Raw genomic sequence first — 18040 nt, 5'->3', positions numbered from 1 at the left:
TGTTCCCTTTAAATTTTTCCCCCATCACCCTTAACCCATGTCCTGTGGTTTTTTTCTCCCCAAGCCTCAGTGGAAAAAGCCTACTTGCATTCACTCTATCTATACCCATCTTAATTTTATATACCTCTATCAGATCTCCCCTCATTCTTCTACGCTCCAGGGAATAAAGACCTAACCTATCCAACCTTTCTCTATAACTCAGTTTCTCAAGTCCCAGCAACATACTTGTAAACCTTCTCTGCACTCTTTCAACCTTATTAATATCCTTCCTGTAATTTGGTGACCAAATCTGCACACAATACTCCAAATTCAGCCTCACCAATGCCTTATACAACCTCACCATAACATTCCAGCTCTTATACTCAATACTTAGATTTATAAAAGCCAATGTACCAAAAGCTCTCTTTACGACCCTAACTACCTGTGACGCCACTTTTAGGGAATTTTGTATCTGTACTCCCAGATCCCTCTGTTCTACTGCACTTCTCAGTGCCCTATCATTTACCTTGTATGTTCTACCTTGGTTTGTCCTTCCAAAGTGCAATACCTCACACTTGCCTGTATTAAACTCCATCTGCTATTTTTCAGCCCATTTTTCCAGCTGGTCCAAATCCCTCTGCAAGCTTTGAAAACCTTCCTCACTGTCCACTACACCTCCAATCTTTGTATCATCAACAAATTTGCTGATCCAATTAACCACATTATCATCCAGATCACTGATATAGATGACAAATAACAATGGACCCAGCACTGACCTCTGTGACACACCACCAGTCACAGGCCTCCACTCAGAGAAGCAATCCTCCACTACCACTCTCTGACTTCTCCCATTGAGCCAATGTCTAATCCAATTTAATACCTCACCATGTACTCCTAGCAACTGAATCTTCCTAACCAACTTCCCATGCGGGATCTTGTCAAAGGTCTTACTGAAGTCCACATAGACAACATCCACTGCCTTCCCTTCATCCACTTTCCTGGTAACCTCCTTGAAAAACTCTAATAGATTTGTTAAACATGACCTACCACACACAAAGCCATGCTGACTCTCCCTAATAAGTCCTTGTCTATCCAAATACTTGTAGATCCTATCTCTTCATACTCCCTCCAATAATTTACACACTACCGACGTCAAACTTACCGGCCTATAATTTCCCGGATTACTTTTAGAGCCTTTTTTAAACAATGGAACAACACGAGCTATCCTCCAATCCTCCAGCACCTCACCCGTAGATATTGACATTTTAAATATATCTGCCAGGACCCCTGCAATTTGAACACTAATTTCCTACAAGGTCATAGGGAATACCCTGTCAGGCCCTGGCAATTTATCTACTCTGATTTGCCTCAAGATAGCAAGCACTTCCTCCTCTTCAATCTGTATAGGTTCCATGACCTCACTACCTGTTTGCCTTGTTTCCATTGACTTCATGTCAGTTTCCTTAGTAAATACGGACGCAAAAAACCCATTTAAGATCTCCCCCATTTCTTTTAGTTCCATACACAGCCGACCACTCTGATCTTCAAGAGGACTAATTTTATCCCTCACTATCCTTTTGGTCTTAATATACCTGTAGAAGCTGTTTGACTCCTTCACCTTGACTGCCAAAGCAACCTCATGTCTTTTGCCTCTACAGTGGTTGGTGTCTCACAGTTGCTGCATTGATTTTTGCATTTCCCTCCCATTATTCTCGCCTTCTCTATTCTCATTGATCTTTCTATACTTAATCTCCTCCTCCAAACAGTTTGTTTGCAATATGCAAGACTCCATCACTCTTCTGCAGTCAGCACCATCACCATGTGTCATTCAGCTTTTCTTTCTCTCCACTGGAACACAGAGATTCATTGCTCCCCACACTCATTCCCATTTTCTGTAACTTTAAATGCCTTAGAGTGCTGCAAAATGAATACTGACCTGAAATATCAGCTAATCCTGGTGAGTGCATTGTTGGAAGTGTCTGAAACTGAATTAAGAGTGTGCATCCTTCAGTGCCTGTTTTTCTGGTGAAAATGCTCAGCTTAATAACAAACTGCCTTCTTCCCCTTTCCTTTCCAATCCTGATGAATGGTCTTGGCCCGAAATGTCAGCTGTTTATTACTTTCTGTAGATGCTGCCCCACCTGGTGAGCAGTGTGTCTGTGTTACTCTGGATTCCCAGCATCTGCAGAATCTGTATGCTCTGTTCCTCCAATGTTTTCTAACTAATTTGACATTGTGCTGCAACATTCTCTGAACCCAGACATATGGTAATCCTGTATCAAACTAATTAGCTGGACAGAGCTGCCAAAGAACATTTTGATGTAGAAATAAAAAGCCTGCAATTAAATTACACCCAAAAAGGAAGCTGCAATTTATAATGACCATTTCTATTAATAAGGCAGAATAATGCAAACAAAACAAGTTCTAAAAACAGTGATCAAAAGCTTGCATGGAAAAAGATCCAAAAAAGATTGTGTAGACAAATTCCATGATTCTGCTGATTTGTCAACATCTTATTCCGTTCACTTTAAGTGCACTAGCATCATTTAAAGACTCACTGCCTAACATAAATAAGCCTCTTAAATACTTATTATTTTTACCATCCATTTCTTGAACCAGGAGGCTTTTATATCCAACAGTGCCAGGAAATAGACAGGTTCCAGTACGTGGTCTGACGTGTCAGTATTAAGACTCTGTTTATGTGTTGCTGACAGTAATGACAGAGTGCTCTCCACTATCTCCTCCATAAACCTTCAGAAAATTAAAGATCAAAATTTAGAACTATTTAGCTAAGAATCAGAAATACCTGCCATATAATATTACTCATACGGTTTTTTAAAGCAACATCAAATAATATCTCCACAAGAAGAATATTTCAAGATATTTTTTAATTAGTCCAAATGTCTTTAGTATCATTTTATTCAGATATGATTAAGTACACTACTACCCAGTATGACAATTAATTTTAATTACAAAGCCTTGAAAATTAATTTAGATTTTAGTCATGACTTAAAATGCCTCCCAATTCTTCTGAAACTCAATTATCATAGTGTTAAAATATACTTCTCTGGATGACGAATCCAGAAGGATGGAACTTCTTTCTGAAACTCATTAAGAAGACGAAACTGTAAAAAAGTCAGATAAGATTCATTTAAAAACCTCAACATTAATACAACTGTAAAACACAAGGGCTTCAATTTGCATCAAATGTTACCTTTTTCAGCATCTGTATAATATCAGGATTTGTTATATCCATACCAACAGAAAGAGTGGGAACTGAACATTGATGCGAAGTAAAGCAGGACTCCAAATGCTTAGCTACAAGAAAACAGATACGAGTGTAACATACATATTACAAAGAAAATACTGCGTTGATATTTGAAGCAAATTATCAAAATGTAAGATACCGCATTTTTGCAGATAAATAGTGGTAAATCAATTTTTATTTAAATTATAAGTTATAAATAAGAAGATAGGTAAAATGCTACTAAAGGCCATTACATTGAGGGGGCTAATGATTTGCTAAAAAGAAGGGAAAGTAGGACTCAACCATCTAAAGTACACAAAAGTTGCACTAAACCAAATAACAAATTTCACGACACATGCCAGTGATAATAAACCTGATTCTGGTTCTGGTGACTTACTCATAAAAAATCCTAATTTAAAATAGATTGGATCAGACCAGCTGTAAAACTGAATGAAGTCCAGACATGAAGTACAGATATCTTGGAAAGGTGCAGGGATGGAAGTAATTTCTGAATAGCATGGTAGCACAACAATTTATATCGCTGCTTCACAGACAGAAGGATCCAGTATGACCCTGAACTCAGTGTTGCCTGTGGAGTTTGCACACGACCAGTGAGTGAGCACTTTTCCTCATACATTTCAAAGTGCTGTTAAGTTTATAGTCTACTGAAAACTGTCCTTCAGCATAGAAAAAAAAAGGCAAAAAGATACAATGAGGAGTTAATGAACATACAAGACAAAATTAGTACAGGGATACAGAGACATAATGTAAAAAGAAATGGTAAACATGAGAAATTCTGCAGATGCTGGAAATCCAAAACAACACATACAAAATGCTGGAAGGAACTCAGCAGATCAAGCAGCATCCATAGAAATGAACAAACAATTAATGTTTCTGGCCGAGACCCTTCTTCAGGACTAGAAAAGAAGGGGGAAGATGCCAGAATGGAAGGGTCGGGGAAAGGGAAGAAGAATAACTAAAGGGTGACAGGTGAAGCCAGGTGGGTAGGAAATGTAAAGAACTGAAGAGGGAAGAATTTTAGACATAGACATAGAACAGTACAGTACAGCACATTACAGGCCCTTCAGCCCACAATGTTGTGCCGACCTTCAAACCCTGCCTCCCATATAACCCCCCACCTTAAATTCCTCCATATACCTGTCTAGTAGTCTCTTAAACTTCACTAGTGTATCTGCCTCCACCACTGACTCAGGCAGTGCATTCCACGCACCAACCACTCTCTGAGTGAAAAACCTTCCTCTAATATCCCCCTTGAAATTCACTCCCCTTACCTTAAAGCCATGTCCTCTTGTACTGAGCAGTGGTGCCCTGGGGAAGAGGCACTGGCTGTCCACTCTGTCTATTCTTCTTAATATCTTGTATACCTCTATCATGTCTCCTCTCATCCTCCTTCTCTCTAAAGAGTAAAGCCCTAGCTCCCTTAATCTCTGATTATAATCCATACTCTCTAAACCAGGCAGCATCATGGTAAATCTGCTCTGTACCCTTTCCAATGCTTCCACATCCTTCCTATACTGAGGCGACCAGAACTGGATACAGTACTCTAAGTGTGGCCTAACTAGAGTTTTATATAGCTGCATCATTACATCGCGACTCTTAAACTCTATCCCTCGACTTATGAAAGCTAACACCCCATAAGCTTTCTTAACTACCCTATCTACCTGTGAGGCAACTTTCAGGGATCTGTGGACATGTACCCACCCCACCCAGATCCCTCCCCACACTACTAAGTATCCTGCCATTTACTTTGTACTCTGCCTTGGAGTTTGTCCTTCCAAAGTGTACCACCTCACACTTCTCCGGGTTGAACTCCATCTGCCACTTCTCAGCCCACTTCTGCATCCTATCAATGTCTCTCTGCAATCTTCAACAATCCTCTACACTATCCACATCACCACCAACCTTTGTGTCGTCTGCAAACTTGCCAACCCACCCTTCTACCCCCACATCCAGGTCGTTAATAAAAATCACAAAAAGTAGAGGTCCCAGAACAGATCCTTGTGGGACACCACTAGTCACAACCCTCCAATCTGAATGTACTCCCTCCACTACGACCCTCTGCCTTCTGCAGGCAAGCCAATTCTGAATCCACCTGGCCAAACTTCCCTGGATCCCATGCCTTCTGACTTTCTGAATAAGCCTACCGTGTGGAACCTTGTCAAATGCTTACTAAAATCCATGTAGATCACATCCACTGCACTACCCTCATCTATATGCTTGGTCACCTCCTCAAAGAACTCTATCAGGCTTGTTAGGCACGATCTGCCCTTCACAAAGCCATGCTGACTGTCCCTGATCAGACCATGATTCTCTAAATGCCCATAGATCCTATCTCTAAGAATCTTTTCCAACAGCTTTCCCACCACAGACGTAAGGCTCACTGGTCTGTAATTACCTGGACTATCCCTACTACCTTTTTTGAACAAGGGGACAACATTCGCCTCCCTCCAATCCTCCGGTGCCATTCCCGTGGACAACGAGAACATAAAGATCCTAGCCAGAGGTTCAGCAATCTCTTCCCTTGCCTCGTGGAGCAGCCTGGGGAATATTCCGTCAGGCCCCAGGGACTTACCCATCCTAATGTATTTTAACAACTCCAACACCTCCTCTCCCTTAATATTAACATGCTCCAGAACATCAATCTCACTCATATTGTCCTCACCATCATCAAGTTCCCTCTCAGTGGTGAATACTGAAGAGAAGTATTCATTGAGGACCTCGCTCACTTCCACAGCCTCCAGGCACATCTTCCCACTTTTATCTCTAATCGGTCCTACCTTCACTCCTGTCATCCTTTTATAGGGGAGGACAGTGAACCATGGGAGAAAAGGAAAGGGGAGGGGCACCAAGCGGGGAGAGTGACAGGCAGGTGAAAAAAATATAAGAGGCCAGATTGGGGAATAGAAGAGGGGAGGGAAAGGGATTTTTTTTAACCAGAAGGAGAAATTGATATTCATGCTATCAGGCTGGAGGCAACCTAGACGGAATGTAAGGTTTTGCTCTTCCACCCTGAAGATGGCCTCATTGTGGCACAAGAGGAGGCCATGTACCAACATGTCGGAACAGGAATGTGAATCTGAATTGAAATGTTCGGCCACCAGGAAACTCCTCTTTTGGTGGATGGAGTAGAGGTGCTTGACAAAGCAGTCCCCCAATTTACCATAGGTCTCACTAATGTAGAGGAGGCTGCATCAGGAGCACCAGATACAGTAGACTAGGCCAGCAGATTTGCAGGTGAAGTGTTCCCTCACCTGGAAGGTCTATTTAGGGCCCTGAAAGGAGGTAAGGGAGGAGGTGAATGGGCAGGTGTAGCACTTTGGTCATTTGCAGGGATCATTGCTGGGATGGAGATTAGTGGGGAGGGACAAATAGAAAGGGAATCACAGAGGGAGCGATTCTCGCAGAAATCGGAGGTGGGGGTACGGTAAGGATGTGGTTAGTGTTAGGATCCCTTTGGAGATAGCGGAAGTTGCAGAGAATGATATGTTGGAGGTGGAGACTCACGGAGCTGGAGGTAAGGACAAGAGAAACTCCATCACTGTTAAGCCGTTAGGAAGATGAGGGTGAGTGTGGATGTTCAGGAAGTGAACAAGGTGTGGGTAATGGCAGTCTCAATAGTAGAGTAAGGGAAACCTTGTTATTTGAAAAAGGAGGACAGTGCTGATGTCCTGATAAAGAAAGCCAAATCCTGGGAAATGGGATTGATGTGATTGCTCCATCTGGCATGACATAAATGGGGCAAAAGTCCTCCTTCTATGTCCTATGTGAAAACAAAAAGTAAGAAAGAGGCCTTAAAGCAGGGGTTCCCAACCTGGGGTGCGAGATGGAATTTCAGGGGGTGCGACAAACAGTGGCTTGTGTCCTTGAGTGACAAGTCACGAATCATCACTCAGCCAGCTGCCAGTGTGCCATGAGAAGTGGTAGTAACGTTTGTCTCAAGCACACTCCAGTCTCCCACTGCCCGAGTCAGCATTGAGGATTCTCATCAGTGTTACCTGGGAGTTACAGCTCAGAGTTGAGGAGCCTCATCAATTTTAGCTAAGTTACATCTCAGAGTTAAAAATCATCTCATAATGCCAAAATCTTTATACATCCCGAATCAACCATCGAGCAACTACTTCGCGTTAAAACCAAACCAGCAGACAGTAGGTAAATTATTCCATTATAAAATTTTAAAAAGCCACATTTTGATAAAAAGCAGCTGAAGTCATTCATTCGTATTTGTCTCAATGCATTAAAGAAGTTTTTGAATTTCAAAGGATTTTTTTCCTTGTAAAAGGTTTTTTTCTTAAATCATTGGTAATTTTGAATTGTGTTAGTTGAGAAGGTATCATGGTTTGCACCGAGGACTTTGAATCGTGATAGGAGTTCAAATCTCCGGTAATCATTGGAAATAGGTGTGTAAATTCAGTAGAGAGTAGCCTAAAAAGTCATATTGTGTCCCCGTAGCATTTCCACCTGATGATTTATCTTGGCGTAACCGCAGATAATATCATAATATAATATTCAAAAGCGTATTTCTCATGATACTTTGCTATAGGCGTGTCTGGTTGAGTAAAGCGGTCATCCCTGACTTAGATAGTTTTTCTCATATTAGCTCATATTTTTCTCTTTACCCTTCATCATGTCAAAAAGAAGGAAATGGAATTATGACTATGTGTGCTTTGGTTTCACTTGCACGACAGGAAATGATGGCTTGCAAAACCCCCAGTGCATTCTTTGTAGCATTGTGTTTTCTAACTCAAATCTGAGGCCATCCAAGCTTCAAGAGCACTTCAAGAACAAGCGTGGTGGAGCTGATGTTGAAGGACATGATGTTGGGTCATTGAAAATCAAAAGAACTCGTTTCGATTAACAAGGAACTCTTCCAAAATTAGGTTTTGTTTCTGTTGAGAAACCACTACTTCTTGCTTCATACCAAGTGGCATATAAAGTGGCCAAATCCAAGAAGCCCCATACAATTGCAGAAGATCTCATCAAGCCATGTGCACTGGAAATGGCAACAATTATCCTGGGCAAAGAAGCAAGAAAATAATTTGAACAGGTACCCCTATCAAATAATGTCATTCACAACCGTGAAGATATTTTGGAACAACCATGAACAGTGAAGATATTTTGGACCAAGTCATCTCAGATGTCAGAGCTAGCCCTTTTGAAATCTCTGTTCAGTTGGATGAGTCAACTGATGTCTCCAGTTGTAGTCAACTCATCACATTAGTGAGGTATGTCAATGATGGTACTGTGAAGGAAGATTTCCTGTTTTGTAAAGATCTGAAAACAAACACAACTGCAAAGGATGCGATGCAGCTGGTGAAAGACTTCTTTGCCAAACATGATTTAGATATCAAAGTCATTGGTTCTGTGTGCACTGATGGGGCACCTGCAATGCTTGGAAATAAATCTGGCTTTTCTGCATTGATGAAAAAGGAGATTCCAGACTTGCAAGTTACCCATTGTTTTCTTCATCAGCATGCTTCGGCATCAAAAATATTGCCTCCAAATTTGAAGGAAGTCCTTGATACTTGTGTGAAGATCATCAACTGGATCGGGGGCATGCTTTGAACCATCGTATCTTCAAATCATTTTGTGAGGATCTGGGAACTGAGCATTCAGTTTTGCTTTTCCACACAGAAGTCCGTTGGTTGTCACGAGGACAAGCTTTAACCTGCTTCTTTGAAATGCGGGAAGAAATCAAAGTTTTTCTGGAGAAGCATGAATGTGATCTGGTTGGGGCAATGGAATCACAGGAATTCGCCCAAATGCTGGCTTACTTAGCTGACATTTTCACTCGTATGAATGACCTGAGTGTTTCTCTTCAAGGAAAAGGGATAAACATATTGAAGGCTTGTGAAAAGTTGAATGCCTTCAAAGAAAAGTTACATCTTTGGCATCGAAGGACAGAAAGAGGCAGTCTCTTAAATTTTCCTTCACTAGAAGAGATGGTTGATGATGCCGGATCCATAACTCCTACTGTGCGTGAAGAAATTGTGGCTCATTTGGAAATGTTGTCAGAATCGGTTGATGGATATTTTGCTGCTGGAGACCTGAAGATTTCAGAAGAATGAATCATGAATCCATATTCCTACAATTTGGAGAAAATGTCAGATGATGAAGAGCTGAAGGAAGATCTTATTGATTTGCGGACAAATTGAGCTCTTGAAATGCAATTTGAAAGCAAGACTTTGGAGGAGTTTTGGTGTGCAGCATTCAATATGTTCCCAAGACTTGGTGGAAAAGCACTCTGTGTCCTCATTCCATTTGCAACAACATACTTGTGTGAATCTGGATTCAGTTCTCTTTTGTCAATCAGGACAAAATCTAGGAATCGCGCACAGGCAGACCTGCAGATCGCAGTCAGCCAGAAAGTTCCACGTTTTGACAAAATCATGAATGAGAAGCAGGAGCAAAAAAGTCATTGAATTTTATGTTCACAATTGGGATTGATTTTACTGTTTACAATTTTTTCTGAATAAATTAGAATCTAATTACTCAATTTATAGTTGCATTTTATGCACTGAGTTAAAAGCTTATTTTTTAAAGTTCAATTTGTTCACCCGCAGTATTGTATGTGGTTCAATCTGTGGTTCAAAAATTAGAAATTAGACTTCTTCATCTTCAAATGTGATATTACTTTTGTAGGGGGTGCGAACATTAATCAAACATTTCCTAGGGGTGTGGGGCATAGAAAAGGTTGGGAACCACTGCCTTAAAGAGATCTGAAAATGGCACTCGAGAAAGGTAATGTTACTTACCTGAGAAACAATGAAAGATAGTGAAATGAAAAATTACAGGAGCTAATGGGAGTACATGGTGCTTTAGTTAATTACATGTTTGAGGAGAGCAATCACGAGTGTATAAGAATAGTTAAATCTGAAAGTAATAAAAACAAGGATAATAGTTTCAATTGTAGGTAAGTTAAGGCAGTGGAACAGTAGACATTGTTACAGAGGTAAAATAAAAGGCCTTAGTAAAGTCATATTGTAGATACGTCAATGGTTATCATCCCAGGAAACATTCTGTCTAGTTTTTTTTTCACAGCTTCACAGAGCAACCGTTGTTCTGAGCAGGAAACTTTTACATCCCTGAAAACTGTCTGGCACTTTATATTGACATTATATAAAAGAAAATTCCAGCTGTGCGGCAACAAAAGTTATATGCGTAGGAACATTACTGCAAAGCTTAGAGAGAACAGTGATCCAAGAATTAATTGTGATAAGGTTCCAAACAGTCTGGTTCAGCCTCTGATTTTTCTCAGGAAGATGCTCATGCATGGAGTCGAGGTACATTTTATAATGGGTGCCGAAGATAATTGATCTGACTTCCTGATTATTGCTAAGAGTGGTGTTTTGCTTATCCAGAACTGATTGCCAGATGAACAGTTTGACAATTTTCTGCACTTGCTCCACCATGGTGAATTAGTTTAATGACTGCTTAGCCCACTGCTCTACTTTCTATATACACAAGACTATGTGGCTAGGTATAGCTCAAATACCATCTATAAATTTGCAGACAATACAACCCTTGTTGGTAGAATCTTAGGTGACAATGAGAGGCATACAGGAGTGGGACATGCCAACTAGTGGAGTGGTGCCGCAGCCACAACCTGGCGCTCAACGTCAGTAAGATGTAAGTGCTGATTCTGGACTTCAGTAACGGTAAGACGAAGGAACACATAACAATCCTCATAGAGGGATTAGAAGTGGAGAGAGTGAGCAGCTTCAAGTTCCCAAATACACTCAGAAACTTCTATAGTTGTACCATGGAGAGCATTCTGACAGGATGCATCACTGTCTGGTATGGAGGAGCTACTGCACAGGACTGAGAGAAGCTGCAGAATGCTGTAAATCTAGTCAGCTCCATCTTGGGTACTAGCCTACAAAGTACCCAGGACAACTTTTGGGAGCGGTGTCTCAGAAAGACAGCATTCATTATTAAGGACCTCCAGCACCCAGGGCATGCCCTTTTCTCACTGTTACCATCAGGTAGGAGGTATAGAAGCCTGAAAGCACACACTCAGCAATTCAGGAACAGCTTCTTTCCCTCTGCCATCTGATTCCTAAATGGACATTGAATCTTTGGACACTACCTCATTTTTTTAAATATACTTCATTTCTGTATTAGCAAGCTTTTTAAAATCTATTCTATATACGTAATTGATTTACTTGTTTATTTATTTATTTTTATTTTATTTATTATGATTTTTTTCTCTCTGTTAAGATTATGTATTGCATTGAACTGCTGCTGCTAAGTTAACAAATTTCACGTCATGTGCCGGTAATAATAAACCTGATTCTGATTCTGATTCTGATGAATTGGTCATATGGTAGACATAGGTTTGCTGCAATGTAGTTGAATTTCTAGACCAGGGTTAATCTCTGCATGTGTGATCATGACTCTAACCTCAACATAACTAATAATAATGTATGTTTTCAATTTATAAAAAGTGTGATAAGCTAATCATGCCATTGTGCAACAGTTTCAAATAGTAGGTTAATTAAAAGTTATCTGCATTTACAATGAAATAATTAATTAATTACTGCAAACAACCAAAAATTAATCCACTTATGTAAATTATCAAATTGGAACTAAACAATGAAAATGAAAAATGTTTTCGTGTCTTCATTTCCAATTCAGTTTAGCTTCAAATGTTACAGTAGTTTTTGTGATATTGTTGCATTAGTTCATTGACATTAAATTGGTTTCCATTTGATTTCAAAGAACGACTCCATGAAATATATACAATAATGCCAGATTGAATACTTTTCTGTTTATACATATTAAAATGTTTTAAAATTATTATAAGAGAGCATCTTCTCAACTAGCCACAAATATATTATTTTTAGTCATGATCCATTTTCTCAAAAACTTGCAAATAAATTTTATCATACCCAGGCTTGTGTAGATTTCTCTTGATATACTGAATGTTGATGACGAAAATGTTTTTGCATAGAATCGAAGGCCTTTATCCTGAAGGAAATGAGTATGGAATATTAGGTATTATTTATAATTTCATTGCCATTCTCTGCATTCAATACATATACCATTCACCTTGTAAAACTGAATACTCAATTTATTTTTCAGCACTGAACAAATAAAAAAAGTGAACTCTCTCAATTTAAAAATGTGGGCTGAGAAATTTGTCTGTATCATATTTCTTACATTACAATGCCAACAGTCACCTTTATTGCAATTCAAAAAAAAATTTAAACAAATAAAATCAAATTATTCAGTCCCTATTTCAAAACTCTAAGCTTTATTGTGTAATGGTGTTTTGCTTCAGAAATAGCAGGCTTTTTCTACATTACCAGTACATTCCCACGTGAATGGCAGGAAGGCAAAAGAAAGGAAGTTATAGGCCAGTTAGTCTAACCTCAGTGGTTGGCATAGTGTTAGAGCCTATTATTAAGAATGAGGTTTCAGGGTACTTGGAGACGAATGATAAAATAAGTCAAAGTCAGCATGGTTTCTGCAAAGGGAAATCTTGCCTGATAAATCAGTTAAGAGTTTTCAGAAGGCATTTGATAACATGCCACACATGAGGCTGCTTAACAAGATAAAATCCATTGGTGTTACAGGAAAGATACTGGCATGAATAAAGGAATGGCTGACAGGCAGGAGGCAGTGAGTGGGAAAAAAGGGGACCATTTCTGGTTGGCTGCCAGTGACTCATGGTGTTCCTCAGAGGTCAGTATTAGAGCCACTACTTTTTAATGGATTAGATAATGGAATTGATGGATTTGTGGAAAAGTTTGCGGATGATACAAAGCTAGGTGGAGGGGTAGGTAGTGCTAAGGAAGCAATGCGATTGCAGCAGAACTTAAGACAGATCGGAAAAATGGACAAAAAAGTGTTAAAAGGCAAACCATCTGTTAGCCACCCAATAGATTATACTCTCCACAAGACAGCAGAAGAATAAGTTTTTAAAGTGCCAATATGTAATCATGATGCCATATACAGTATTTGTAACTCTTTGCACAAATCCAATTTTCTTTAACACTTCTAATACTTTTGAGAATGCAAGTTTACAACACTTAAACACTTTTAGCAAAATGGCTATGGGCCCTAATATATTCTGTTGTTTTCTACAGTAGACAACAAAAGAGAGCAATTAATCAGTTAATGAAAAGTTACTTTAAGAAAATCGTAAAATAGTTCCCAACCAAGTAGTAACTTTCAGTGTTTAGTAAATTCTAAGGGTTTAGTTTTAACTTATTACATTTAGCGTAGGGTCTGGATCAGAAAGAGCTGCTGCAAGGTATTTGCAGAGAGTTCCCCAGTCTTCACAGTTCAATACGTCAGATGGAGGAGCACAGCACAGGGTGTGCAAAGCATCTTGTCGAACCTTAAAAAGAAAGCTTCACATCAATTAACCAATGAACCGGACTTCTAGGATGAAGCTGAATCACATCAAACTTCATTGTTAATAATAACGTCTAGTGATATTAATGGTGGTTAATAACATTAATATTCATAACCAATGGTTAATTCACACTGAAAATATAGCAATTTCATCTAGAAGGCAGCAGTATCATATTTACTGAAGTCAAGGGAACATTAATTTGTTCACTCTACTTTTTACTGTCAGTGCAACAGAAAAGCACCCAGAAATATTGACATCCATGTTAATAATAATAGATATTGAATAATGCCACACTCACCTCCTTTGCCTGGTTGGGATCCATTCTTCCTATTATAATCTGCAACTGTTCCTGATTCATAAATGGGTAACTCTGCAATAAAATTATATTTGACATATTTGTTATTTCATAAAAGTATGTATAAAATACTTTAGTTTACAAGTATTTATTGTTATTAATTTATTTTATTGACTACAAGTGATGCCTTTCAATTGCTCTGTATATATTTGTGAAATTTCTTACTGGTAGAACTGTTGTAAATCATTGTATATACTACTACTGGCACCAAAATCTGGTTGCAGTAATTTCTACGTACCATTACGCTGGTAATTTATGAAACATTTCAGACTTTGTTTGTCAAGGGTTACGTAAGACATTTCTCCCCAATAGGAATGCAGTCAGTATAATGAATGAACACACAATATCAGAATTTAACGTAGACATACATGAGCATGTTGCATTATTGCAAAACCTGATTGCCAATTATCATTCAAATCACTATAAAAGACATCTACCAATTATTCAGCCATAGTTGGTAATTATAATTTGTAAACATCCACAACTGGGTTTTCAACAATACATGTTATAGATTTGATAAATTTTAAGATAGTATATTAATGTTCTCATACCTGTGATCTTGGATAAGTCAATGACCCTTTATTAGATCTTGGATAACTTCTAAATTTGACAACTTTTAAAAGATGCAGAGAAATTAAGGGTAACAAGAATGAGAAGAATAAAAGGGAAGGTGTGTGCTGATATGAAAATAGATTGACTGACAAGTCCAGAGGATGTCTGTTGAAAGGAGGCTGCATATTAAGGAGACCTGAATAGGATTTTTTTTTATTCTTCTCTTTAAGATTTTATTTTTTTTCTTATTTACACCACCTTCAAAAATACCTTTACTACTTCTGATGAAAAGACAAGTTCCTTTTTCTGCTGATGTTGTCTGATATGCTGAATATTTCCAACATTTTATTTCAGCATTTCCAACAACTGCAGTATCTCATTTCTTTCTACTTTTCCAAGACATATCAATGTTATCTTCTAATGTTTACAGACCTGTAACATTTCTCAAAGTAATAAAGAAAATATTTATGATTAGTTGAAAATTGATGCAATAAGATTTTTGAAGCTGTCCTGTCACAACTTCTGTTGAATTCAAGTTCAAGTTTGTCCCAAGGATCTTTGGTGGTATTGTTCCAGGGCTTTCCAGTCCCTACTGTAGGTGGTCCATAATTCAGCTCCATACAGTAATGTCAGAGGACAGCCGCTCTGTAGCCAAAAGTGTTGTTTGGACCATGTCAATCACATTCTTCAAAGACCCTTTTCCTTAATCTTGCATAGGCTCCACTAACACTACTCAGGCAGTGGTTAATCTCTGAGTCCATGTCTGCTTTTGAGGAGAGAATGTTGCCTAGGTAGGAAAAGTGGTCTACATCTTCAAGAGCAATATCATCAACTTCCATTGAGAGTCAAATAAACAGCTAGTTGGGCAGTGGCTGATATAGGACCTGTGTTTTTGTTTACATTTGAAACCCTAGGTCCTATATGCTTTGGTAAGGCATTCAGGATACATTAGAGATCTGACAGCACATACAGACACAAAATAATATTAGCATAATAATATAAGTCCCTAAGTGGCATGGCCTGAAGATTAATGGTGCTTGGGATGTTGTCATGGAGTTACATTTCTGCAAGAACAAGCACACAACAGTTCCTAATCTTGTGCTGGGTCAGCTGTAGACCAAGGCAATCCAGCTTGTTTCGTGCTGGGACAACGGCAGATGAAGGCAATTCAGCTTGCATTCCAGAGAAAGAGCACTGGAGGGCAGCACCGATGGGACACCCAGCCAGCTGGATTCCAGTGCGCTTGCCGCACCTCTGTACTCCCCTTCACAGTTCCTTCGGCTCCTCCTTTCCCTGGGTGGCTGTAACAGGAAATGCTGTGGCACGACGGCCTGGTCCATGCAACAACCAGCTCCCCCTCCATCAGTCCCACCAATTAACCAATGAATCAGATTTGCAGTAATTTGTGATTATAATCAAATTTGTGCTGCTTGCTCATTCACTTGAACTTTACAAGCTCTCAACATGAACAATTCTATTCATTGGAATAGCCAGGAGTGCAATTTTGTTAGTAAGTTGTATCATTTAAAATTATCTTGCACTTTTTTATAAACAACCTGCATCCCTTACAGGATGGCACAATAAATGTTAGAACTCCTTGCCCTGGAGACATTCAAGAAAGCTTTAATACAAGAAACTAAATATTCTGTAGTTTCCCTACAATCCATTGAAAGCCTTCTTGAAGGACATAGGAATTAGGAGAGGTGTCCTGTTATTTCAAGGAAACATGTACAATAAAGAGTCATAACAAATAAATTACTCACTGGCAATATCAATACCAAGTGCCATATTAAGGAACGAATACAATGCTGTAACATGCTTAATGAAGTCATTCTCATGAACACATCTTCGGAAGACATTTCTTACTAATAAGACTGCTAGTGTCAAACACTGTTCAATGCAACTTACCTCAATCACCTACTTAAAATCTATAATAATTAGGACCTGGCTCCAACTTTAAATGGTTTACTTCACCTTCCCACACTTAGGACTGCTACAAGCCTTATTTCTTCATGTAAACACTGAAACTTATTCACAACCATTAGACACATACTAAGGTGTGATACACATCAATCTACCTCTCTCGCTCTGCTAGGAAAAGATGAAAAATAATTATTGGCAAACATGGGTGCAGCTACATCATCTAACTGCACAGAGCTATCATTGATTAAGTTACAATGAAGAAACAACGTCAAAGTCAGACACAGCAGCCTCTCTGGGTCCAAAGGTGTACTGTTCGTCCTTTATGTCTTTTTTACGATAACAAGACACTGCTGGATACCAAGAACATCAAGTACTGCAAGTCCACCCGTTCAGCAAGTTGTTCAATAGCGATGGAGCTGGACATACTGCGCACCATTGTTGTGCTGAGGTGGTGTGCAGTGCAAGAGATTGTATTGTACGTTTTTATTGTGATCGCAAGTTTTTTGGTAATATAGAATACTGCCAGACTGGTTCATTGTTTTTTTGGCAAGACTGACGGTGGGGAGAAGGGGCTGCAGTGCCTCGGTTGTGGTGAGGTCAAAGCCCTCGTGCTGTGGGGTCACCTGTTGCAGCCGCTCAGGGAAAGAGATGCCAGAGGAGATGTGGGAAAGAGCAAACACCACTGTGGGCACACTGGAATTCCTTATGGGTAGGGGGCTGTCACTACCACCCTCTGGTGTTCATTCAATGTAAGAAGAAGCAGGACCACACAACTTACCATCAATCTATAGGCCATGCCACTAAAGGACTTGGGCAATATTATTTTCTTTGTGACTATGTTTTTCTGACATTATAACCATATGTGTCCTACTTACTTTTTAACTTACTTTAGTGACACAGTGCAGAATAGGCCCTTCTGGCACTTTAAGTCACACCGCCCTAGCAACGACTGACAATCCCAATTTTCACCCAAATCTAATCACAGGACACATTACAATGACCAATTAACCTACCTGGTGCGTCTTTGGACTGTGGGAGGAAACTGGAACACCAGGAGAAAACCCACACATTCCATGCGAAGGGTGTGCAGACTCCTTACAGATAACATTGGAATTGAACTCTGTTGCCCTGAGCAGTAATAGTGTCTCACTAACTGCTATACTACCATGCCACCATTTGTACCTTGGCTTCGCTGTTTCCTTTAGTTACAGTATAGTCATGTATGCCTGAATGATAATTCAACTTGATCTTGAACTTGAAGCTTTAAAGAAAATGGCATCCTCTTCCAAAAGCATGAAGAAGACATAAACTAAGAGTCAAGTTGAAATTTCTGCAGAATTCAGCATTTTTGATTTATAAGTTTGTTTTGAAATATTTAAGTTCGGTCCCAACACCACTAGTCACTGGCAGCCTACCAGAAAAGGCTCCTTTCATTTAAACTCTTTGTCTCCTGCCAATCAGTCACTGCTAAAATCTTTCCTGTAATACCTCAGACTCATAGTTTGTAAGTAGCCTCATGTGTGGTAGCTTGTCAAAGGGCTTCTGAAAATCCAAGTACACAACATCAACTGATCCTCCTTTGTCTATCCTGCTTCTTATTTCT

At 39.4% G+C, this 18040-nt stretch overlaps 1 protein-coding gene across 3 annotated transcripts in view; it reads right to left on the bottom strand.

The window, feature by feature from the left end:
• Nucleotides 1-18040, bottom strand: part of tbc1d32 (TBC1 domain family, member 32) — a 220380-nt gene that overhangs the window by 143507 nt on the left and 58833 nt on the right. For all 3 annotated transcript variants that reach the window (XM_073057379.1, XM_073057381.1, XM_073057380.1), the window contains exons 5-10: nucleotides 13906-13977; nucleotides 13464-13589; nucleotides 12136-12214; nucleotides 3194-3297; nucleotides 3043-3104; nucleotides 2580-2730 (exon numbers count right to left, since the gene is read on the bottom strand). In XM_073057379.1, coding sequence (XP_072913480.1) covers nucleotides 2580-2730; nucleotides 3043-3104; nucleotides 3194-3297; nucleotides 12136-12214; nucleotides 13464-13589; nucleotides 13906-13977 — 594 coding nt within the window. The remainder of the gene's footprint in view (nucleotides 1-2579; nucleotides 2731-3042; nucleotides 3105-3193; nucleotides 3298-12135; nucleotides 12215-13463; nucleotides 13590-13905; nucleotides 13978-18040) is intronic.

Source organism: Hemitrygon akajei, chromosome 9 (assembly GCF_048418815.1).
Source record: "Hemitrygon akajei chromosome 9, sHemAka1.3, whole genome shotgun sequence".
NCBI classification, from domain to species: Eukaryota; Metazoa; Chordata; class Chondrichthyes; order Myliobatiformes; family Dasyatidae; genus Hemitrygon; species Hemitrygon akajei.
Note: the sequence above shows the minus strand (reverse complement) of the source record. Positions and strands in the feature narration are given on the sequence as shown.